Genomic DNA, 25,717 nt, shown 5'->3' with positions numbered 1-25,717 from the left:
CCTTTTGTTTATCTTTCAATCCGAATGTTAAATAAGTTTAGGGTCGAATGAGATCGCGCTCAAGTTTCCCGCGTAGGGTTTTATGCTACGTTTCTCTCCCCACCCGGCCACGCTTTTATTTCTTCATCCTTCGATCTATTGACTCGAGAGCGGACGCGATCAGCAGCCATAAAGAACCGTTCTATCAGGATTCCTTTTTTTTCTCTTACCTTCCCTTCCTAACTGCGCGCTCGCGAGCGTATGGGATAAGGTGGGATTTATGACCTGCAGTATTCGTTGCAAGGTGCCGTTCAACCCCCGTGTGACATACTGGAGGAAAACTGCGGGGGAGAGAGTCGAGTGGCCAATTCATATGCGTCCGGCGGTTATCGCTTTTAACACGCCGGGGACCCGGGGCCGTTTCGCAACGCGTTCGTTGTCTTGCGGTCCTGCGCTCTCTTTTTCCTACCCCTTCTCCGTGTTCGGTCGACTTGGACCTGGAGTCGCGCCGGGTCGCCGTTGTCTTCGTTGGGAAGTTTATTTCGCAACCGCGGGGTCCAGGAGCGAGCAGGGGGCGTGGCTTGAAGGGAATTCTTCGGTGTAGCCGTGCCAAGGGGCCCGGTTCCTCCTGTCCCCTCCCTTGCGGGGGTCTTGGGACTTGTCCGAATAGCTACTGACGCTTTGAATTATACCTCGGTTTCGTGTTAGTATAGTACTTGCAGTCATTGCAAAAAGAGGATTTGCTGAAGTTCATTTTCAAAGAGTTGTCATTGCAGTGGATAGATAGTGTCGAAAAATAAATTATATGAAGTTTTTACCATCAGAGCTCTAACAGGAGGAGCGACTTGGGCATAGGAAGCATATTTTAATTGACTTAGGCGACAATAATTTAGTTTCACCACTTAATAATGAAGGTGGGTACTTTTAAATATTCTGATTATGGATGAAACGGAAGGAAAAATTTTAATTTTTTTCATTTTTATTATATTCCTTGTTTTCGTGGGACGAGCATGTGCGTTAACTACTCTACTATTTTTGACTTGGCTATTTTCAGATTTTTTGTTTATTTTTCAAGTGACAGTGTTAGTCACTCAAGGTTAAAGTATAACTTAGTTTCTATCCAAATTTATGTATTAAAATCGGTCCAGGCGTCAGCATTTAGGGAATAAAAGTATGTCAGTTCCATCAACTTAATCCAGAGACGATGTGAGGCTTTAATTCATAAGTCACGTTACGATTTACTTAAAATGAAGGAGAGGCTGTATAGATCAACGGCGGGTAATGAAAGTCTAGGGCTCTTCTCAAAGTAGCATAGCTATCACTAGTTGTATTTTTATATTATTACTTCTATAAAATAGTTGCCGTTGTAATGCGGTGAAATATTTGATAGTAAATATAATGAAAGTACTTGTCTATTTCCTCACGTATTTTACCAATCGACTCAGGCTTCGGCGCATAATGCCATTGTGAAGGCATCTTTTCATTATTATTTCCAGCGTTATTTTATCTTTTGTTCAGCTTATTAATTTTCTGAGTTACTTCTGAGAATGAGGTAAAATTTTGATAAAAGTATAATCTATTTACACTGAAAATGTCATGATAATGTCTTAAGTTTAAAATAAGTTATGATTCACGAAAAAATACCGGTTGAGCGGGAGTGATGTGTCATCATAAAGCTCTCAGTGACTCGCGGCCGTTGGCCATTCTGATAGCCGAGGTTAAGGAGTCTGACCGCAAGGGATCGGATACGGAGTCTGGAATTCCGTGATCTATTGGGGGGCGTGGTCGCCGAGAACACGTGGGTGTCGTGGTCTCGTCCTTGCCGCTGTGCTTCGTGAGGTCCCCGCCCTGCGATGCCGTCCGCCGCATTTTCTTCCTCTCGAGTGCCAAGCCGTGTTTTCGCTCATCTTCGGCGAGGACGTCGCGACAGCTAAAGAGTATGGTGGTTTTGCGCGGCCTGCCGAGTGACTAATGGGATATGCATCGGTATACCGCCCCGGGAACATAATGGTTGAGACTTCTCCCGCATGCGACTCTATGGCCGTTCCCTCGTGTTCCCCGGGCATGTGCCCCGTGCTTTGTAAAAGGCCGTGACAGCTCCTCAGATGAGTTTTCCTTCCCTTTGTTTATGCCGAGGCTATCGCTACCGCTACCTCGGGGTGGTAGGTGGCTGTTACCCATCCCGCGTCGCATATAAATCCGCACGCACCACGGGCGATTCACTTCGCTGTGGTGGGGTGCATTTCTTCCTCGCTGACGCTGCGTGGCCTATTGTGTCTTATCTGGGGACCGCTGCGAGCTGCTTCCTTTTTTTCTGCACATTCATCCCTACCCCAGAGCCAACTCTGTTTACTACCCAATTTGCATCTTTCAAGACTCCCATGTGGAAGGACTTGATGGACGTTCTCTTCCGACCCGTTGAAACAAGGCACTCGACTTCTAGGGCTATCCCGCTGATTGGTGAGGCACATGAGACACTGTAATCCATGTCCCTTGGGATTAATTTCGTGACTTTTCCGTTTTTCATGGAATTCGAATCGTCATTTGTCCGAGGCATTAAGTGTCATTAAATTATGAGGATAATTAATCATTAAATAACATCCTTCCTGTCACAATCGGTAATTTTTTCTTCACATAAGTGAATATTAAGGTTTTTGTTCTTTTTCTGTGGAACACAATTACAGTAGTATTGTTGCTGAAAAATTATTATGAAGGAATCGTTAGAATTTTTTCTTCTAATAATTTGTATTTATCATTATTATTACTTTTATTAAAATAAAAAAAATGTTTACTTGGAGTCTTTTGGTGGTCACCCAGTTATGTCTGACCTCCCAACTTGTCTTCCTTTTCAATCTCAGTAGGGCCTATTCCCTTTTTTCATGTCTAGAATCCTATTCTCTTCCTTTCCCTCTCATGCTTGCTCTCTGTGATACCTCAAATAATATGTACCGAGGAAGTAAGGCGTAGGTATTATGTCCTTTTTCCTATCGCACAGCGATGATAAATATCAACAATTAACTATAAGACTAGGCTAAATATAAATAAACAAAAGGTAGAACAAAGTAAAATAAACGTAAAAGTGTGTGGAATCCTTATGACTATATTTAGGTATTGGCGTACCCAATGATACCCAAAAGCACTAACTACATTTTCAGTTTATCTTTTGCTGATATCCCTAATTAATGTTTGGTTAATGCGGTGATGTCTTTAGTTACTTGCTTTTTTGGCTAAAGTGAGTCATGTATCTCCTTGATAACTATTGATTAACAACATTAACTTAATCACTAAATGCATCTGATAAAAGAACATCCTCATTGCTGGAAATAATTGCCATTGGAAGTATTCATTTGTTTCAACCACATTTGAAATAATCATATCTGCTCATTCTCTGTACTTGGATGTAGGTGGATGGACTCTCATAGTCTGATTTTGTGCTCCTGCTAGAACGGTATATCAAGCTAAGCAGACATTCAGTTATTTTCTATGGCATTATTTCCTCTTTTATTCAATATTTGGGGTATTTTTCTGGGTGTTCATCATCATGAAAATATTGAATTTTTTATATGCTATTAAATTATACTCACTTTTTCCTGTCATGTTACCGAATATGCGTGAAATTACTCATACTTTGAAAAATTTATTTATTATTATGTCTAGTCTTGTTGGTAAAAGTATGAAGTATCAAGCAAAAAATATTTCTTGATGAAAAGCTTAAAATTTTTATATTTTTCAAACTATTTTTAGGACCTGTGTAATGTGTCGACTACTGGAAGCAGGAATGCTGAGCATGTTCTTAATGAACTCCGAAGGGCCCTTCTTAGTAAGGGAATCCACTGTACGCAGAATGGGTGAGTGTTACTTTAATTGTTATTTACGCAGTACAAATAATGTAGACAATTTTAACCCCTGTCGTTGAGGACATTAGAGTTCAGTGATTAGTTAAATTTATGCATTTATTTTTAATTTGACCAATTCCTTGATTGAATTACTCAATATTATTAGTATCATCTTTAACCACCTATCTGTTGAAGGAAGTGTTACCACAGCAGTTTATTTACAGTTTCGTGCATTTATTAGACGATATTTTACAATGAAAGTTCCCTGTGGTAGGGTTCATGGATCAATATCTAACAAATAACCATGCTGTAAAATCTCAACAATACAAAATTGGGGATTATTAAATAAGAATGAAATCGGACATGCACAGTAATGCAAATTTTCATATGAAATGCTGCTGTTGCTGGAATTCTCTGAATTTAAAGAATTTTTTCTTGCATCAGGAGGGCTATATTAATATCTTGGACTAGTCAAATGCTTTTTTACATTGCGAATTTCATACTTAATTGTATGAATGCATTTGTATCTGTGCGCAGTACTGCCGCAAAGTCGCTTGCAACCTGGGGTGCTTAGATATTATCCATCAAATACCTATCGGTATTGCTATAGTTATCTCCGTCAACGTTAATAGTGCTTTGTAGTTTGTATGGAGGTCATAGAACAGGAATATCAAAGTGGCAAAATTCTTTAAACAAAAAAAAACCTAATCAGAAGTCAGCGGTGAATAGGGTACAAGGTAGTGCTGTGCAAATAGTGCAATTTTTTAATAAAATCGAACTTTATGAAATTGGATTTAAAAAGGCTTGAATCAATACAGATGTCTTAAAATTATCTTAGGCAGGCGAAGTTCATCATAAAGATTGGTTTTAGAACCATTTGACTTCTAAACAATTTATAGTCTTTCAGAGTTTCAGTCCCAATGATAACAGTACAGGTAATCTCTAATCATAAATTGAAATTTGATCGATTGTAGCTGTAGATGGCTAAGCTAGGTAGGCTGGGAATAGGTGGGATCATGAAAATATTAATGTCTGTCATAGCGATTCGTTAACGATTCATGTCGATAATAATTCAAATCTTTCGACGCCCAAGTATTCTAAATCGCATGTTAATCGAATTGAAGTACGCCCGATCGATTACGTACCTAGCATTCGTGCATCTCCAGAAAAAAATAAACTTGTGTGAATGGAGGCTTTTTCAATCCCTTTTTAGTCACGTTATGTATCCAGAGATCTCAGAAAGGAAATCATGCCATCTGAAGTTTTTTTTACTCTTATTTGAAGAAAACTTACATTTTTAGAGACCTCATCCGCTCATAGCCCATGTTTTTTGTGCGTTTCCGGCTGATCGACGCACCCAAGAAATCGAAGTTGAAAGCTAAGTCAAGACTGTACGACTTTCAGGTTTTGAGTTTTTGCGAATAGTTTAATTGTAGCTCGTCCAAGATTTTATCGAGAAGAGGTATGTAACTGTGCTGAATAATTTCTCGGGCTTTCATCCGGGTCGAAGTATTTATCCCAGACGTATTTCTGCAGCTCCCTCCACTTCCGGGATCAAGTGATCGTCCACTATCGGGGCTTTAGAAAGCTCCAGTGGCGCCGACTCAATGGGGCCTGAGGGGGCCCGAGCCCCCTCAAAGATTCGTTTGGGGGGGCGGAGCCCCCTCAATGTTTCAAGAAAATAATTAAATTATATTATGCTTTGTGAAATCACAAAAATATATTGGTAATTTTTATTTCCCATGTTTGACAATAGTTACCTTTTAAAATAAATTCAACAATGTGTTAAAACAAATACTTATAAGGTTAAGCAGGTTAACTGAATCAAGTGGTGTGAATCATGATAGTGTTTCGGTGCTGCGACACACTTTGAATTTAACCTCTTCCCGGGGCAAGACCTCGGATATGGGCCCACCCAATATTTTTTATAAGTTGGCACCCCTGGAAAGCTCTGGCGACTTCGCATTAGTATATATAGCGGTCTCTTTTCGATTTAATTTGGTGGCGGCGGGAAAGCGTCCTTGCCGTCCAACCTTAATGAAAAATGGCACTGAATTTATTCAAACCTTCCCTCGGAGATTTCCAATTGTAAATTATTGTAAGCAATATTAGCTGGCATGACTTGGTGGAAATCCATTATCGTAGGAGTGGCTTTTTCCACATTTTTCACAGTTCCACCATGTAGAAAAAGCCCTTTTTTAATTCCTTTAACTCCTATGTGACTTATTTATTTAAAAAAATGAGGAATATAACTATTTTCAAGATTGAAACATTAAAGATGATACGCTTTAGTTTCTTTCAACCACTTCTCTATAAAATGTATCATAGAAACGCAACAATGAGTCGATTGCCGGCCTCAGTGACGGTGTAGTAATTCCCCCCATGCCAAACCGTAGGTCGTGGTTCCGAATTCCGCCTTCGTGAGTTGACATCACCCAGGGTTTGGATGTGTGTTGTTGTCCAACTTTTTTTTAACGTAAGACAGGACTGCGTAATCCTAATTTTCCAAGTTATCTTAAGACGAAATTATTATTAGTACTATTTCCTTTCTTCTTTTCTTGTTAGTTGATATGACTTTTTAATATTTGCGGCCTCATCGTGACAAAAATATATATTACGTAATGAGAAATCAAAATAATATAATTATGCCTGCCTTCAATTGTCTCTATATTAATAATCGATGGAACCTATATACAATGATCTTATTCGGAAAAATAATCACGGTTCTGGGTGTCGATTTGGGTTGGTGGTGGAAAATTCGATTTCGATTCAAATCGGATAGCGATTTTTAAACTATTAAAGACCGAAGATATCGAGGTATGATGTTGGAGTTTCGATCCAAACTCGATTTTTCAACTTCGATCTCCACCATTTCCTTTGATCTCGTCGTCAGCTGTGTCAGGATAACGTCAATGATAACGTCATCCGTCCCGTGTGAAAGAATTTTCTTCAAGGCAGCTAAATTTGGAAAGGCACACTATCAGTCGAGAATTTTTCGATTGAATAATAAATATGTTTTTGTACAAACTTTTTTAAAAGAACAGTCGATTTTGTCGATTAAACGATTTTTTTGTCAATTTTCGATTTTGTATTGAAAAGTCAAGCTTATGCGCTTAAAAATATCTTCCGCTCGGGAAAAAGTCCTTCGCTTCACTTCTGCGAAACATACTAACGCCTAGCTAAGGATTCGCAGAAATCGTCTCGCTGGTCCAAAAATGATAATCCAGATGTGAAAATCGATTTCTATTAAATCTTTCTTCATTCTTCATTTCATTTTTCGAGAAAGGGATTACAATAGGGTGGTTTCCTATTATTTTTTTATTGCCTAAATCGAAAGATTATTACTCCTGGAGTACGCATTTCACGCTCTTCGATTTTCGAATGACGTTATATATTTTTCGCGATTAAACGAAAAGTGAAAATTTTCAAGCGCGTGAAAACGCGACGGCTAAGTAGGAATTCTGGGAAAAGTCCGTGTGACGTATTTCTGGTTCCAGCTGTCTCCCTGGGAGGTGACCCTGGGGCAAGGCTTTGAGCGCTGATACGACGCAGGCAGCCAGCAGGTAGCAGAGTACCCTGTTAGCAGGTAGCGCTTGGCTTAAATAAGGATTATTATTACCCTATCAAACGAAGGAAACTTTCCGAACTTAGGTAACTGGGATTTCTAAAACCAAATAATTAGTATATTATGAATACTCTAATGGTGGGTAAGGAATCGCAATCAATGTCTTTCGTTTTCTTTGATGAAGGAAACTACCCTATTAAAAATCGATTTCGACGGCTATTTTTCCACCATCGAGTGAGGTCAACTCCTTAACTCCCCTGGTCACATCACTGGCCGCGATATCGTATAAGACGAAGCTATGTGTGGAGGTAGTTAACCCTGGAGGCTGTACCTCCCCGCACCGCTCGACTTCTCTGCACTCATTCCATTGGTTTCCTCCCTCTTGTAGTTGCCTTCCCTTCCAGCGTTTCTCCTGTCCGCCCTACGGCGTTTCCAAAGCTCACTGACCCTGCCCGCTGCCTAACTGTTCCCACGATTCCCGCGTTCCACATCTCGATTATTTTTGGACCAGAGAGGCGATTTCTGCGAATCCTTAGCTAGGGGTTCCTAAGTTCCGCGGAAGTGAAGCGAAGGACATCCTCCCTAGCGGAAGATATTTCCAAGCGCAATGTTCTCGTGGGGTAGAGCATCATGCTCTGAACTCCAAGACGCCTCATATGGAGATTCCACTGTGTACAGCGAATTTTTAAACAAAGATTTTTCATAAATTGATCCGAAAAAAATATTCGATCATTAATAACGTCGCTAAATGTTAGATTTTAAAATGATGATGTCGCTCGATGTTAGATTGTACGATAATTGATTCTACAATATTGGAGTGGAAAACAATGTGAGCGGTGCATTATCTATATTATTAAATAAACACTTGTCCATTCGGAGACCCATTTGTATTTTAATAAAGAAGTAATTGATTTCATATGTAGTATTTATGTGCCTATAATTCAAAAGTTAGTTCGTAAACTTGCCTTAATTTTATTTTTATTATGACTTATTGCTTTCTTGACATCAGTTTTTCGCCATAACGACTTTTAAAAATTCTCTTCGTTATCAGAATTATTTAAAAATTCAGGTGAGAATAACTGTAAGAGTCTTAAGAAATGTTATATTTTTAAATTTATTCCTATGCTATATGAATTTGGCGTGGGAAACCCAAATATTTTGCATAACAGTCAATTAATTATGAACAATTAAAAGATAATGGTTTGAAAATTGCCTTAAGATAAAATTTGCTTCGTTTATTAGCTGATAATGTTCGTAGTTTCATGTCAACTGAATTAAATGTGACTACATTCATATTATTAGGTAAGCATTACGATATTATATAAGCATTACGTTATGTATAATGGGAGATTTTGAACGGCGTGCTGCATCAAGCCAATCGAAGGATTTCTATCCTGTGACGATTATAATCATGTTGTGTTCTCTTTGAAAAGGGCACTGTTTGAACATGAACAACAAAAATTAGTGTTTATATTTTCTTCACGAGGTTTAATGATGTGGTTAAATTTGTTTAATTGGGTAACTTGGGAAAAATAACATTTTTTTGGTGTTTTGGAATTATGTACTATGAATTATTTTTTAGTACTTGTGCATTGGTGGCTTATCCTATTAACTTTAATAAATATTCAATTTCAAAGAATAAATTATTTGAGTTAGAACAATGAAGTATTTATTTTGAATCCTGTTGTGGAATTTGGTCCTGAGTCATCTACTGGTTCTGCCACGCTGACTTTTTAACTGGCAGTGTTCCTAAAGGTATTAAGTTCGCTGATTTACGCAGGTCACCACATCTCAGCCACTCCTCGGGCTTGTGCATGAGCCTCGAATTGGTGTTTGCACTCAAGTGAGCGATTACTTCCCTCAGTGAAAGGAATTTATTCTACGAGTAAATGATCTAAAACTCACTAGACGTCACCGTGTCATGAAAAGTTGGCTTCACCTTTTATATTGTTGAATTTACGAGATAATGACTTAATGGGCAATTTTTTTACTAATTTTATCTTATTTTCCCCTTAAATCTAACAGTGACGAATTGCAACTACATTGCATAGGGATCCGATGCATAAAGGCTTAATCCGTGAACTTAATAGAATAAAAAATGAAAGCTGCGCGACTCGTCAAAAAACAGTTCCGGTCTCACAAAAAGCGTTAGATATTAAACGAAATAGGTTGGTAATCGATAGATCCTCAGAGGCTACACGCTAGGCTTAGATTGCTTTAGCTATTGAGGAAGGATATCTTTAAGAGCGACTCCGAGAACATCACTTTAGAACCCAACTACATTTCCAGGTCCGTTAGGAACAATAAATTAAGAGAGATATTTTGCCGAACGGATTGGTGTGGCAATTAGTCTTTCCCTCGCACGATAAGGGATAAGAGACTGATAAATACTTGGCGTAATTTCATTTGAGCATTTCCTTTGTATGTGTAAACGGTTGGTATCCGAACACCCCCCGCCATACACTTATTGAGGCGACTTGCAGGGTAGTATGTAGATGTGGATGAAATTCGGATGTGTGGGTGAACGAACACTTTCGTTTGTTTTTCGGCAGAAATTACATTAAAAAAATATCAATCGTACTACTTCACTCACGGCATGTCTCATATTTCTGACTTTGATGAGGAGATTCCATTTGTGAATGGAGATGCAATTCTTCTTTACTCTTGTATCCGTTGGTGAAGATGTCCCGAGGATTTCGGTTCAGTTCACCGTGGGTTAAGCGGAGTGACGGCGGGGAAGAAAGAATACAATCCTCCGTACAATTGAATGTGTGAAAAAAAAATACGATTCAAGGCGTACAAATTGCCATTCGTGACTGTTCTGGTGTAACTCGGTGTAGGAACTTCACACGTCTCTCCGATTTTGAACGGTAGTTTCGACTGGAATTTCGTTTTTTGATTGACCGTGAATTCTGATGCTTGCGAATCTGCCCTTTGCTCATTGATGTTTTTCCGTCTTGTTTTAGCTAGCATCATTGGAATACGTGGCCCCCTTGGTGCCTTTCGTTTAGAGCAAGCTAATGCCGAGGCCAGGTTTCTCTCCTCCCTTTCCTTTCTGCCCTTCTCTCATTGTGCAAAAGGCCCAAGCTGTCGGCCGACTCCTCCAAATACAATACCACCATACAATTGGACTACGTGGTCATCTTGGTGCATTTCGTTAAGAGCCAGGTAACGCAGACGCCAGGTTTCTCTCCTCCATTTCCGTTCTACCCTTCTCTCGTGGCGCAAATGTCCTAAGCTGTCGGCCGACTCCTCCAAGTATCATACCCAGACGGAGAGGCCGTGGATGATCCCCCCAAGTGGTTCCCCCGCGTTCCTCCTGGCGCTTGCCCGCTGTCGATCGCCGTAACTGCCGGAATGCCCCCCTTCGATCGCCACGGGAGGAATTGAGGCTGAATGGCTGAGATAGGTATTCTCCATGACCCTCCCTCCCTCTCTCTCTCGTGTGGGAACTGTTCCTCTTTCCCATCGCCTTTCCCACAACCCTCCTCCTCCCCCCCACTCCATTCGTATATCCAGGCGCGGCCACAACGGATCCCCCCCTCTTCCTTCCTCCTTAAAGACCCTTACCCCCTTTTTTTCTTCACTACTCCTCCAGCATCCTCTTCCGTCCGTTCCCTCTGCAATTGCCACCTCTCCGAGTGTTGACATCTATGCTCTTGTGATCGGTTCTTCGGCGTACCAAGTTGCGGAATGGACTTCTTGGACCAATAAATAATTGAAAGGGAGAACTCTTATTCCATATTTAAAAATATATAATTAGAAAAACTGAAATCTTCGACTTAATTTATTTGAGAATGTTTGGCTAATTCCACTAACAATAAGTATCGTCTGACATAATCAGTTTGACAACTCGAGTCCTTTGCCTGAATTGCTGTGGTCGTCTTCATCGTCATAGAAAGAAAATAAGAACACAGGTAGGAAGAAGTGGAATATTTCACCCTCTTCCCCTAATTGTAAGAGATGCTTGGCAAATTATACTCAGTATCACCTGACGCAATCAGTTCGAAAACTTGTATCCTTTGTAGGAATTGCGTTGGTTTTCTTGCTCATCTTAGGTAGAAGAGAAGGATGTATGGAAGAAAAGGGGAATATTTCACCATTTCACCACCAACCCAAATCTATAAGATATTTTGCTAAGGATAATGATTCAGCTTTATCTTGAGATGACGCGCCAAATTTCTTATATGCTTATTTCTTATATCTTATAATTGCAAATTACTCGCAGAATGGTAAAATTTATATTTTTTACTGTTGGTAGTAAGTGGTGCAAAATGGACTTTGCCGCCAACGCATTCTATCAACTAAATACTAGTACTAATGTTTATGTGATTCCTGAAGATATTTTTCGTAATAATGCCTTGTTAAGTAAATTCTTAATAAAGTATTATTATTAAGAGTATTAGTAAAGTATTTTTCGAAAGTATTTCAGTGGGAGCATTCCTACAATCAGCATCTTTGGCTGCCGTTTTCGGGACCATTCTGATACTAGTGGAGGTAGGGGTAGTATTCTCTAAACTATATATCTGGATATGATTCTAATAGGTAATGATAGCCAAGCTAAAGGAAAAATTTATCGATTCCGAGCGCGGATAAGTTTGTTGAATGTTAGTCGATTACTAGTACGAGTTAATTTTCGTAAAGGGGATCTATTGCGAGTAGATTGTTACGAGATTCGCCGCGAAATCCAGGAAGAAGCGCATATCAGAGTATATTGAGATTTGCAGTGCTTTTATTAATGTAATGTGTACGCCTATTTTTGAAAATCAACCAAGGGTTGTCTGACGGAGTTGAGGAGATTCTTTGAAGAAAATAATTTGCCTCCCCCCTTGGACCAACCGATTTTGTCCGAACGGGGTCAAAGATTCGTTCTTCCTAGAGAGGCTCTTCGGAGTGGCTCGCGACGTGTTCGCCTCAAGAGATTTTATCCGTCGCGAAAGGTGGCAGCCCTAGTTCCTCCATTTCGTTTTTATTTTATTTTTTCTCTATTTCGTTTTTCTCCTCACACGCCGCCCCCGCATCACGTCATCTCCAGCGTCCGGCGTAACCCTTTTTAAAGCTCCCGGATCGCAGGAAGTACGGATGGTGACCGCGGCCGATTACCGCCTCTTCTCCTGTGAGAGAGAGAGAGAAAGAAGTAGGAGTGGTGAAGAGCACGTCCCTCTCTCCGGGCTGCCCTCAAACCACCCCTTCACTCCCGATTTCCGCGTGCTCCTTTTCCCACACCCAGCTCCCTCTCCTGCCTCCTCCAACCCATCCTCTGTCTATGCCCTCCCTTCCAGCTTAGGGTACTAGCATAGTGAGGAGGTAGAGTTGGAGGTGGAGATAGAGGTACCTAGTATCGCGTAGTAAAGAGGTTTACGCACGCAGATTTCCCATAGCCTCGACCACGAGCTAGTCTTTCACAGTGTAGCATCAAGTATAATGGTTATTTGGTTAGTTGTAACATTTTTACAATGTTAAGCGATAGTAATGGTGATGGTGACGACATGTCATCAGCATGTAAGTGGTGACTGAGTGGTCGTTAAATAATCGCGAATTCAGTGCTCATCCCGTGAATCAAGCGTGACAAGATCTGGGAGAATATCACCATCTGTATGTGCAACTTAAGTATTACCCAGACAAATTTCAGGAAAACATTAGGATGTCACATGAAACGGGCCTTGAACGCACCAATCACGGAGAAGCCTCCCGATATACCTCGCGACACACCACTCGAAAGACAAACTCGTTTGTCTTTGAAAGCGGTCCTGCGCGACCTCCTGGTGAACCGCGAGGTACACCTCTACCTCGACCTGCTCACTATGCTCGCGCCCGTAACACACTATGCATTTGTGTTGCCTCGAGGTACCGCGACCTCTACCTCTATCTCCACCTCCACCTCTTACGCCCTCACCATGCGAGTACCCGACACTTCTCTCTCTTCGTTCGTTCATATTCCAGATGTATGAAAAGTCAAGAAAATATAACTATATAAAAAATAAGTAAATATTTATTTCGTGATAAAAACTACAAATGGGGAATGACACACCTTAATACAAAACTCAACTACCGACCATGGTTTCAACATATTATGTCATTTTTAAGGTGATGCAACAAACACTCTCTCAGTAATTATAACCCCACCTCCAACCTTGGCTCTGGGTATAAATAGTGAGAGAGTGGTTGTTGTATCACCTTGAAAATGGCATCATGCGTTGAAACCCTGGTCGGTAGTTGAGATTTGTATTAAAGGAATTAACCATTTGCAGTTTTTAGCATGGATATATCGAACTTCAACCAAGTCAAGCCTGTAGCGATGTTTTACGTAAATATTTACTTAGTGCCACAGCACCGAAAACAGCGCTATTTGGCCTTTACATGGGGTTTCCATAATTTTTAACAATTATACGTACACGAACATCCATGCCCTTGGCATTCATCCATGCCTTGATTGGGGAAACCTACCCAGGCGGGATTCGAACCCGCGGCCTTCAATTTACCAGGCAAGGATTTTAGCCCACCACCGTGGCCGGTGAATAAATATATATTGATATTAATGTAATATATTATGATATCATAAATGTGAATTATTATATGTATGATATGTTGTCACTCTTTTGATTCACTCCTTCTTCATTCAACTATATCCATTCATTTGCAGTGCTGCAATCTTCTGTTTGGTGTACTGCAGCCTTTAATTTTTCCAGGTTCCAAGCTAATTCCTTCTCTTCCCTGATCTTCCTTGTGCCCTTCGTTATCTGCTCCCAGTATATCTCTTGGCCTTATTTCTTTCATTAAACTGCAATACAGATTTATACACTGCAGCTCTCCATTTTTCCTTTTCCCAAACTATTTCTTTTAGTTCCCTTATTTTCTTACTCCTGTTGTCTTTCTTCACCTGTGCTACAGACTTATGTCTACGCCTTCATTTTAGGACTTTTCCCTCAATTTTTCTTCAACAATATATTTCACGTAAGCTCTATATCTTATTACAGCTCTATCCTCCTATCTATCGGGTCCTGATACTCTTTTGCCCACTATTCTTCGATGCACTTTGTCGTTATTTACCCTATCCCACCATTTCATCTTCAGAACTCATGGCAAGCTCTTGAAAGTCTTTCCTGATCAGAATTTTGAATTCTCCACATTTATGAGCCATAGAGTGCCAATGTCCTTAAGATTATATTTTCACGCACCGTTTCTTTGACTCCAGTCTTAAAATCTCGGAGTAGAGTAGTGGACTCTTTGCTATGAAGGCCGTTTTAGTTTTGGGTGTATGACACTTGCTTTTAAGGTTTGTTGACAAATGAATTTTATAAATAAAAGTGGTATTAATAACATTTTTTGTTTACAAACCTAATTATGGAATACCACCAATTAAAATTAGAGATAGTGAAATTTTTTGGGCTTTTTCCATCCTTGGTAATAGTGCTGCCAAGGGAGGTGAATTCCACGATCCCCAATCGATCTCCCATCAGGTGAACGAGGGTTACTGCTTTCCCTCTTACGCATAAAGTTATCTAGTTTTACGTCTTATTTACCTTCATGTTGTATTCCTGATGCTGTTCTTGTATTCGTTCAGTGAGTTCTATAGGTCTTATTCGAGTCATTCTACGATAGAGATATCACCAGCGATCGTCTCGAATCCTCCAATCGTCCTTCGTGCGTATTAAGGCCCCCTGGTCTCAGTAGACACCATAGATGTTTCGCATGTGATTGTTGTTTAACGAAGACATTAATAAGGTTATCTGATAGAATCTTCATCATCTTAATGAACAGTCATATGATTGGTTTTAAGCAACTCTCCTTTTCCATATCGTATCTTCTAGCTTTTTCGCATTGAGGAATTCTTCTCTTTTACCTTCTTAATAAGCTGTTCCAAGGAACTTGTTCGGGGTCGTCCCTTGCCATTCTTTCTATCCACCTATGCTTCTATACGATTATCATCATCATGATGTTGCCGACAAAGTTGTTTTGTGTTCTTCTTTGGGATTTGAGAAGTAAGGAAGCAAATTAAACTTTGCTTAAATATTGAATCGCAAAATTCGTAAAACGCCAACGCCGATTTTCTCTCCACTTATCTTGCCGCACCATTCACTTTTGGCGAAAATGATCCAAGCTGTCGGCCTCCTCCTTCGCATGGAATATCATACCGAATGCTAAACTACGGAGGGCGTTGCTATGAACTAAAAAAAAAGTAATTTTTTACCGATACTCCCACGCACCTTCCTCGGCCATTACCTCTCCCTTTTCCGTCTTCTGACTTCTCCCCCCCCCCTTCCGTCCTCTCCCTTTCTCCACGTTTACACGCGTACAACGCACGGTTTCTTTATTTTTCCCATCTCTCCATTCTTTCTTTCCGTCTTAATTTTTTTCCTTGCTTTTTTTATCGATCAACGTAGCCATTCACACCTCTCTCTTCCCTTCCCTCCTGCCCCCGCGGCTTCCTCTTTGGCTCCTGCACTTCCGCACTCGCTACGTGAGCTCCCGTTCATATGTATTTTTTTCCTCTTTTCCCTCGCTTTCATAAGAAAGCTGAATCGTTTGTCCGTCCGCCTTTCCTCAAAACGGGTGGACTTGAATATTTTTTTCTTGTCTTCTTTTCCCGCGAGGTCACGCCCATTCTTCCTTTAGCCTATTTCGCAGCAACTTAAACCGGCCTAACTTGGCTTAACTTTACGTAAATTTGCACAAGAGGAGACACGTGTGTTTTGACCCGTCTTATTTGGCCTCGATTTCCTGATGTACCTATTGATTTTTTTAAACTTTGGATCTCATCTGAAATTTTGTGGGTATATTGAGTTGAATCTTGTCAGAAATAACCGGCATCTTCATTGTTTGATATAAAAATTCCTGTTGAGGTTCTTTAGGTTGTGTACCACTGCTTACACAACTATGTTTGAGTTTAATGAGAGCATTCAATTGCTAATAAAATTTGTCTTTTTGAGGTGTATAATTTTTGATCTATTATGAATTAAATAACGCTCGCCATAAATCTATCAATGTATGTGTCAAAAATAAAATATTTTGATGAAAAATCATAGTTTTGACACAAGAGGCAGAAATTGCCGTATGATATAATGCAATCCAATTTCCCTGAAAATTACATGACATCACATTTTCTGGAATGGATTTCACAAGAAGGGACATATAATTTGAAATTTTCGCAAAAATGACCTTTCATACTTAGCTTTTTGCATTTGAGGAAATTGTGAGGCAAATGCTTCTAATTCCTGATTTCGGAAACTATTAAAAAGGGTTTATTCTATGAATCTTGAAATTTTCAAGATGAGAGCGTAACGTTCAAACGAATCATTGATAACAAAAAACGATTGGTCGAGCGGTAGTGATGCCCCCTCTTAAGTTTAGTCTTCCGGAGTTAAGTTACAGTAAACAAAGAGTAGCGTGTCCTCCTCTCCGTTTCTTAAGTTTTTGAGTCGAGTAAGGGATTCCGTATTTCCCTTACTCGTGCGTGATGAATCGGCAGTGGCCCGCTTGGACTGGGAACAATGAAGGTCTGGGGCATCTTCGCACGCTCCTGGAAGGAATGCCTTTTAATAGGGGGCGTGGCTGATTGCGTCAGGTCATTTTGCGACATCAGGTTGTATAGCATTTTCTGTAATCATCATCATCAACAGTAAACATTCCTGAAGGGTGTCTTACACGGGGCACGTACTTGCACAATCTGACGTGTGTACGAAGGCGTAGTCAAAATTGCGTCGTATAAAACGTTGACTTTCTTTATCACATGCGAGAATGTGTGCACGTGAAATGGAAAAATAGCCCTTTCTAATTTCGTTCGTTCACACGCGTAATTCCACCCCTTAAAGAGAAATTAATGCAGTTCTAACTTGCCCAATTCCGTGCCCCATGTAAAACGGCCTTAAGATTGGTTTGACGCAGCTCTCTTGTCTATTTTCCTTTCAGCTTATGTTTTATCACCTACATAATCTTCTGCTTTACACCCTCCATCACCTGCTCTATGTATTTCATCCGTGGCCTTCCTCTGCCTTTCTTTTCTTCCACCTAATATCCTTCAGTGGTAATTTTCATTAGACTATCGTGTTTTGTGATATGGCAAACGAAACTGTCCCGTTTTTTGCGCTAGATTTTCTTTCAAGCGATTGCGAAAAAAATATTTGGCGCATAAACTCCTTAAATTAGAAGATTCATGGCTGTATCTATCTGACTCAAGCAATAACCGATTGAAAGTCGTATTTCGAGTCTCCATCTTTCCTTCAGTGTGATGCAGTCAAACCTAGCTGTAAGTTACTGTAATTGATCTTAGTTACTACAATTTATATCGCTTTCAACATCAAGTTTTATCACTAGTTTCTTTGGTGGATGTTTTTTTACATTTTATTCCCAAACCACAGAATACAGGTTAAATTGACCATTTTATATCGGGCTGTTCAACAAATTTAACCAATAACATTCATGAACAACCAATATGTAAGCAGTGCGAGATACATCCATTGGTGCATAAAAATTGCCCAAAAAAGAAACTTTTGACGTCTGGATTGATTTTCATTTAGAATAGAGGTTTGCTCATAAATAATTCATCGTCCATCTCCGGTCCTTGTTAATGGTCTTTTCATATCTGTACCTGAAAAGGCTTTATACCACGAGGGAAAAATTATGAATAAGCATTTGCCTTTCATCCTTGTGACATATTGACCTATTTTGCAATCGTGGGTGTTCAAGGACATTCCCTGTATGTTAAATCTATTGAAAAGTTAAATCATTGGCAAACTTTAAAATCTTTGTTCATTTGTCATCGATTTTAAAATAAATTTGGGAAATTCTGACTTTGAACTTTGGTTATTTCGTGATTTAGTCTTAAACGTTCTAAAGTATTTGAGTTCTGCAAGTATAGGAAAATTTAATGTTTTTCTACAGAAAAAGGATCATTTTATTGTTCTCCAAGACTGATATCACAAAATTCTCACCCCAAAATCTATCAGATTATGGGAAGTAATATTTTCAGTGAATGGTTGACAGAAGGTATTGGGCAATATGGTGTGTAGGTATTTTCCTTATTGAATCCCTCGGATAAATATTTTAGTACCTGAAGACATATTCAATACGCTGGACAAAACGGGGTTAACTTTCGCGGGTATACCGGAAGTGGTTTTAGATTTAAAAAAAAATATCATTATTATGATATGTATTTAGTCATGTTATGAAAGTTATTATCTCATTATTTCCTATTAAGATGCTACCATTTTATAATTTTTTTCTATTAGTGCATCACAGTTTTGGGCAAATATTCGCTTAATTTTTTCCATAGGAAAGTTTTTAGCCTCTTCTACTCGACGCGATAGAGACGTGATAACTGTGAAAATATAGCATCGGGAAAAGTGACAAATTTGGATAAATATTGCTGAAACGAAATATACAAGATGGAAAACTTACAACTGTTGACATATCTCAGAAGTGGGCTTTTACATTGGAGTGGACGACTAACGGTTCGTTGTAAAACATACCTTAGAAAATGCGGGGACATTTTTTGAATTCACATTCTTTAAAAAGTGCACGAAGCGCGTGACTTCGGATTGGAGAACGGTCTTAATCTTGTACGGGTATCGTTGTCATATCAGTAATTTAAAGTATCATTTGTTTTTGAGGGATTGACCGTAGTAACGAAATTACTGAGATGAAACTCTCGCTATCAGTACGTCCCTGGCTTTCAGGGCATTATGTACATGTAACTTGTAAAATTTTATATTAATAATGTAATATTACTATAGGGAAGGGTGGGAGATCACGTGAGTGCATCTTGGCCGCGTTCGCAAAGGCCAAAACGCGCTCATTGTATCCTTATTCCTACTTCGTTATCAATACGGTAGTGAAATCATCATCATTGGTCAACAATCCTAAGATTGTTTTGAAGTAGCTCTCTATTCCTCTCTTCTATCCGCTTGTCTTTTCATAGCGACGGATTTCTTCTCTTTTACATTCTTTATAACCTGACCTATTTAACTCATTCGTGGCCGTCCCTTGCTCCTCTTCCCTTTCACTTGTCCGATGACTGTTTTCATCAGGCCATCGCATAATGTGGCCAACTAAGTTGTCCCGTCTTCCCCTTAAAGTTTTTAGAAGACTTCTCCTTTCTCCCAATCCTCTTCTCAGCACTTCCTCATTACTTACTCGGTCGATCCATTTTATCTTAATTGTCCTTCGGTAGCTCCACATTTCGAATGCTTGTATCAGTGTTAAATGGCTGCATTTGGTCAGAGCTTTTGTGAAAGGTGGTTAGCCACACCAAATACCTTTGTTTGTGAAATACCCCGCCGTTTGCTTGCGTTCAGCATCAACACCTCGCCATAAATCCTACCTTTGGGTTTTGAAAAGCGCGCCTCGTGGTGTGTTTTGCCGCAGCATAGATTTTCCCGGTGCGGGCATGAAATGCATCCGCCGCTAGGGGCATTAATACGCTTAACGGAGTGGATCCGTTCCATTTGGCGCCTTCGGCTGGAATCGATCTGTTTTGAATGGCTGGTGTGTACCCGAGTGTTGAGAATGGCTATGTATATTCGGTGCGAATATCGATGACGTTCCAATCCCGTGAGGAAATTTGCCCGGGATGTGTTTTTCAATTTCTCCCACGCTTCTTTGATGTTTTTTTTTCTAAAAAAATCATTCCTCTGAGAATACACAGACTGTAAGACTATCCTCCAGCGGAGAAAAATGAAAATGAATGGAGTTTGCGACAGAACCGTGTGAAAAATATGCGTCGTATAAGATATACCCCTTAACTTAAACTTTGCGTTCTCGTGCAGATGTTTTGTTGGACGCTAAGCTATCGTAGTATTGGTGGATTCGGGGGGGGGGGGGGGGATGCCTTCCGCCCCATAACGACAATGAATAATTCACTTTAGGGGTATTCCATGCCCCTCATGACTCGCAATGATATTGTGCGCTATAACATTTTCCCCTTCCTCATAGATTTGTTCCTGGCTCTATCTCTGTGATGTAGTGATTATCTGGCTATCGAGTTTGAAGCGTAGTAATTAAGTAACGGCTCGCTCGATTACAATGCGGTTCTCATTAAAAAGCAGCGGATTTTATTGTGTTAAGTGTGTGAAATAAGTATCTTTTTTGTTTTTCAAAATGTGTTCATGAAAGCCAATTTATATACACCAAAGGAATTAGTTCGCCATGAAAAAATATTTGACTTAGCCGGGATTCGAACCCGGATCTCTCGAATGTCAGTCAGACGTGTTAGCCAAGTGGCTTGGTGGTGTAACTGGCTAACACGCCTTACCGGCAAAAAAAAAAATAAATAAAAAAAATAAATAAAAGAAAAGCGAGAGATCCGGGTTCGAATCCCGGCTTAGTCAAAACTTTTTCATAGCAAACTTCATCCTTTATTGTATTTAACTTTGCACCCGTGCGCGTGACTGCGTACAAAGTCGCTTGTTTCATGCAGTGCTGAGCCAATTCATGTTTAAAATCCTCAAAATAGAATTAAAATAAAATTTACGTTTTAAAGCAAACTGTTTAGCGCTTGGACGAGCTGCCGCTGATTTGCTCCGCTTCAAACGCGATCACGAGATGGCCATCACATTACAGAGTTCGATCTCTGGTATCGAAAATAAATTATAATTAACATATGAAAAGTAGATGAAAGGCCTCGCCTTTCATCCCCCAACCTTAAAATAAACTTAACTATACAAAGGCGATCAGGGTGGTTTTGTGATAACGAAGAGCTGAGGCCAGCATTGAAACCCCAACTTGCGTATTATTATTGGAAATGGAAAAAAATGTGTCCATATGAAATACGTATAATTTGAGTTTAATGCCGGCCTCGGTGGCGTAGGGGTAACGTTCTCGCCTGCCAAACAAGAGGTCGTGGGTTCGAGTCCCGCCTGGGTAGGTTTCCCCGGTCCAGGGCATGGTCGTTTGTGTACGTTTTCTTGTTACATTTGTTGAGCACCCCGGTGTAAAATGGCCAATAAGAGCTGTATCCGGTGGTTTGAGCATAAAAATAAAATAAAAAATAAATTATAAAATCCTAATGGTTTTCCGCATATCAATTGTAGGTGACCAAAGATCAGTGAAATGTGGCTTCTAGTAATTAATGCAAGAATAAAAACCATCCGGAATATATCAAATCTACTTCTATAATACATGTTGACTCACACCATGGGAGAGGTAGTTAGCCTTGACGAGGTCTCCGGAAGAGGAGAAGGAACGTAGGCCACTCTTACAAATGATTTGGGGAGACTTAAAAATAACTCTTTTATGTAAGGACACCACCGGCAAAAGTTTTTATGGTCCGACGATCGTGTAAATGGGGTGGGTGATGTAACTCGTAGCGTACTTTACTGCCAATCGGGAGATCCGGGTTAGAATCCCGATTAAGCTAAATGATTTTTTCATGGCGAATTTCATCATTTCTGTATATATCTTGTGTGTTTTTATTCTTATTTATTGTTACCGCCCAACATTTATCCCTGTACTACCACTTGTGTATTCCCCCGATTCCTGAGCCGCTCCTAACTTGCGTCATCTTGAACTATTCGGGGATCGGGTTGGTGTGGTGGCTAGAGTATTGGCTTTCCACCCCGTGGGCTCGGGTTCAAATCCTGGCGGTGGTAGAGAAGTTTCAGGGACTGCCCGATCCCTACTTGAATGTTGTGTGGAGGGCATTCCAAGCGCAACCTGATGGCGCAAATGACATCAGTTGTCGGTCGCCTCCGCCAAATACGAAAATATTATGATTAGAGATGCGTGAAAATCGCAAATTTGATAAATGCGATGTGCGCAAATAAATGCGACGTAGATGCGATGACTGAACTTTTATGATATTTTTACGCAAATCTGCCTCTTCGATGGCAAAATTCGTAGATTTTGTGCCGAGCACATTTTAAATGCTCCGCCGACACTCACCGCTTAAAGCATGTGAGCGACTGGCCAGCTGCTAGTCGGCTGGGACTCAACGTGGCCGCGGGCAAGCTACACCTCCGCCACTATATGTCTTATTCCTTAATTTATTTTGGTTCTACAACATAATTATTTAAAGTATTCTGTATTTTGTCGTATAACTGTGTTTCATTACATTTTATCGTCATCTACCTCATTATGAAAATAAAAAATAGACGCTACAAAATGCGATGAACTGTTATTGAAAAGGCGAAAAAATAAAAATGAAAGTGCGATATTCACGTATCTCTAATTATGATCTCTTCCTGACTACACTCGGGAATTCTCTCTCGCAGGTTCACCCTGTGCGGGAAGCTTGCCGGCGAGGGCGACGGGGGACGGTCCAAGCTCTCTTTCGAGCTGGAGGTGTGCTACGTCGCGTCGGTGGACCTTGTTGGCGTGAGGCGGAAGCGACTCAAGGGGGACGCGTGGCGGTACAAGAAGGTGTGCGAGGAGGTGCTGAGGCTCGCGCACTTCTCGCACCCCCGGCTGTCCGAGTCAGCGGCCGCCACTCCGTACCTTCCCCAATGAGAGAGTTGAAACACCCTCTCTTCAAAATTTGAGGCATCTAGGGGGTCTCCTTTCAAGAAGTTTTGAGCAGGACTTGAAGCATTGGAATCGGGCTTCGTAGTCGGCGTCAAAATTTCATTTTCACGGATGTTTGTGAAATCATGGTAACAGAAAAAACAATAAGTATTCATATTGACCACCGTTCAACTCCATTCCACCGTCATTCCGAACTCGTTGTAATTTTTATTTACATGGAAATTTGGCGTTGTAATCGGGCTTAACAACGTCACCTTCTACCAGAAGATGTTTGTGAAATCTCGTTAGAACTCTGGAAATAAGAAAAAATACACATGTATTCATATTGTTCACCGCTCAACTCCATTCCACCATCAGTCCGAACTTAGGTTATTTTTATTTAAATTGAAACTGGCCACTGTAATCGGGCTTAATATTTCACCTTCTGCCTGAAGATGTTGAAAATCTCATTAGGAACTGGAAACTAGAAAAATTCCCTAGTGTTTTTAGTTTGGCCAATTATGAGTATTAGCTAGTATTATCATTTGAACCACCATGCTATTCCATTTCACCGTCAGTTTGGACTTATGTTGTTTTTATTTGAAATACACTGCCATCACGATCTTCCAGGTAAAATCTTGAATGAGTTAGATCTAAGAGATTCCTCAAAGTGCGGGAAAGGTAATTCTGAAGCAAATTTGACATTAATGTCATGGACACAAAATTAATTTCATATGAGTTGCGGGAACTTCCTGAAGATACTCAAATTTTTATTGAAAAAGTCATTCCCCGTACAGTTTTTACATTTGGAGCAGGTCTTATGCTTGATGTCTATTTTGCAGTTATGGAAGAGATTTATTTTGATTTTATATATTAATACAGAAATGCAGATATGTGCCTTATCAAGAGATAATTAGTTAGTATCATAGGAAAAGACAAATTTGTAGCAAATGCAGTTTGCGGCTAGTATTTTTATTTTGAATTTTGAAGGAGTAATTGTTATGGCCTTACAAAACAAGCTTGGGCTTCCATTTAAGGCTTGGGGGTGTTTCCTATGTCACTGTTCCACATCTGCGTTTATCTGTAGCGTATATCAGCGAACAGGGATGGAGAACCACTGAATACTTCTCCAAGTTGGAACATTTTGAAGATTTGATTAAAATAATTACGATGGCAAATTATTGTTGATGTTGAAGCTTCAAGATGTTTCATTCGTACCTTCAGGCACTTTATGAGTAGAGTACTATTGAGAGCCTAGCAGGTGGATTTTAATATCCTAGAACATATCGCCTAAGCTCACTTCACTGTAATGTGAAGATGATGGTTACAAGTGAATTGTTTCTCCTTTGTCTCCATGCAAGATTGATGAATCTTGCATGGAGAAAAATTGAAATCTTGAAAAATTGTCTGTCCTGTGTCACTAACCATTCCTTTCAAAAGGGTGATGGGTCTTCCATTTTTACTGTTCTTGATCATTGTTTTTTTATAATTTTATGCTGTACATAAATTCATGTTACATACCTCCGATATTGCACATCAAGTTCACTCAACTCTCAGAATCAAGTGCCTTGATTATGTACAATGTTCAAATATGCTGATGAGGGTACAAGTGAACCACCGGGATCTCTCTTATTTTTGTTACATATTTGAAGCACAGTATTTTGAGTGTTGTATAAGTATGTACTACTTTCCAAAATAGATGAAAGTGGTTCCTTGGTGGCCTATAATCTTAGCTAGAGGATAGATTTCTATGATCACTAAGGCCAAGGAACTTCAAAATGCCGTGGTGCATGCCTTTTTTCATCATCGAAGATGTTACTACCAGCACCATACCCACAGTTCTGTATAAAAATGTTATGTGTTTATTTGTAAATAATAAATTCCCTCTACCTCATAATGATGAGGGTCCTTTGTGCCATGAACCATAAGGTATGACGGCTATTCATGCCATGGATATTTTTGCACTGTTGTGTGACTTTTCATGTGAAATTTTGGCGGATAGCCACATATAAATCAGTTATTACGTGAAGTCACGGATAATATTTTTTTTATCATCCAGTGATCTCTTTTTGCGGAATGGAAATTGTTTGGTGTAAGAAGTAAATTTTTTATATAATAATTTTAAAAGAATTTTACCAGAGTTATATATATATTTTTTTCTATAATTTGTATATATTAAGATGTATAGCTTCAGTAAGATAATCTCAAAGAATGGGTATTATAATTTTCTTTCATTTTCCTCCTGTTCTGTTTATTGAAATTAGTGAAGCATTGCATGCTTTTTTCTGCAGAAGAAATCTGTGATCATAAGTTGATCTAACTGCAATATACCTGAATCTCATGCCTTAAACTCATATTTAAATGCAATAAGATAAATATAAGCGTAGAAACCAAAACTTGAGACATTTTTCTCTTCTGTTTTTGTTTTCAGTATACATATTTGAGGATTATTTGTTTTTGATGGAATTTATATTATTTTTTAAATGGAGAAAGTATTCTTTTAAAAGATAAAATATGTGGTGACCTTGGTGTACTTTCATATGGTGTGATTATAAAGTATTCTAAATGCCATTATTGTTTTTTATTTATTCCGCACATATGTATGTATTTCCATTCACATGTACCTATGAAACTGATTTGGTTTGGCAAAACATTTTTCATATTGTGGTATGTCTTGGCCCAGAAATTGCTTGCATGATGGATGTCAAATTTTCACATGGTCGAGTCAGATGCATTGCAGGCTATAAAGCTTACTAAGTGAAAACTTTAGATGTCATTTCTTTCAGTATTTTAAATATTATTTATTGTTGGCAGTAAGTTTATCAGTGATTTTTTGAGCAAAAGGTGTGCCTGATGATGTGTGTACCTTCATTTTATAGAACTCTACCAAAAGTAAATTTAA

The 25,717-nt window shown here is 39.6% G+C and overlaps 1 protein-coding gene across 1 annotated transcript in view; it reads left to right on the top strand.

The window, feature by feature from the left end:
- LOC124160703 (maternal embryonic leucine zipper kinase-like) overlaps positions 1-25,386 on the top strand; it is a 49,665-nt gene extending 24,279 nt beyond the window's left edge. Inside the window, exons 12-13 of the mRNA XM_046536685.1 lie at positions 3,724-3,827; positions 22,587-25,386. Of these exons, the coding sequence (XP_046392641.1) occupies positions 3,724-3,827; positions 22,587-22,821 (339 nt within the window). The 3' untranslated portion in view covers positions 22,822-25,386. The remainder of the gene's footprint in view (positions 1-3,723; positions 3,828-22,586) is intronic.
- Positions 25,387-25,717: the final 331 nt, after the last annotated feature.

Source organism: Ischnura elegans, chromosome 6, assembly GCF_921293095.1.
Source record: "Ischnura elegans chromosome 6, ioIscEleg1.1, whole genome shotgun sequence".
Taxonomy (NCBI): Eukaryota; Metazoa; Arthropoda; class Insecta; order Odonata; family Coenagrionidae; genus Ischnura; species Ischnura elegans.
The sequence above is the reverse complement of the archived record's forward strand: the minus strand, read 5'-3'. Positions and strand labels throughout refer to the sequence as shown.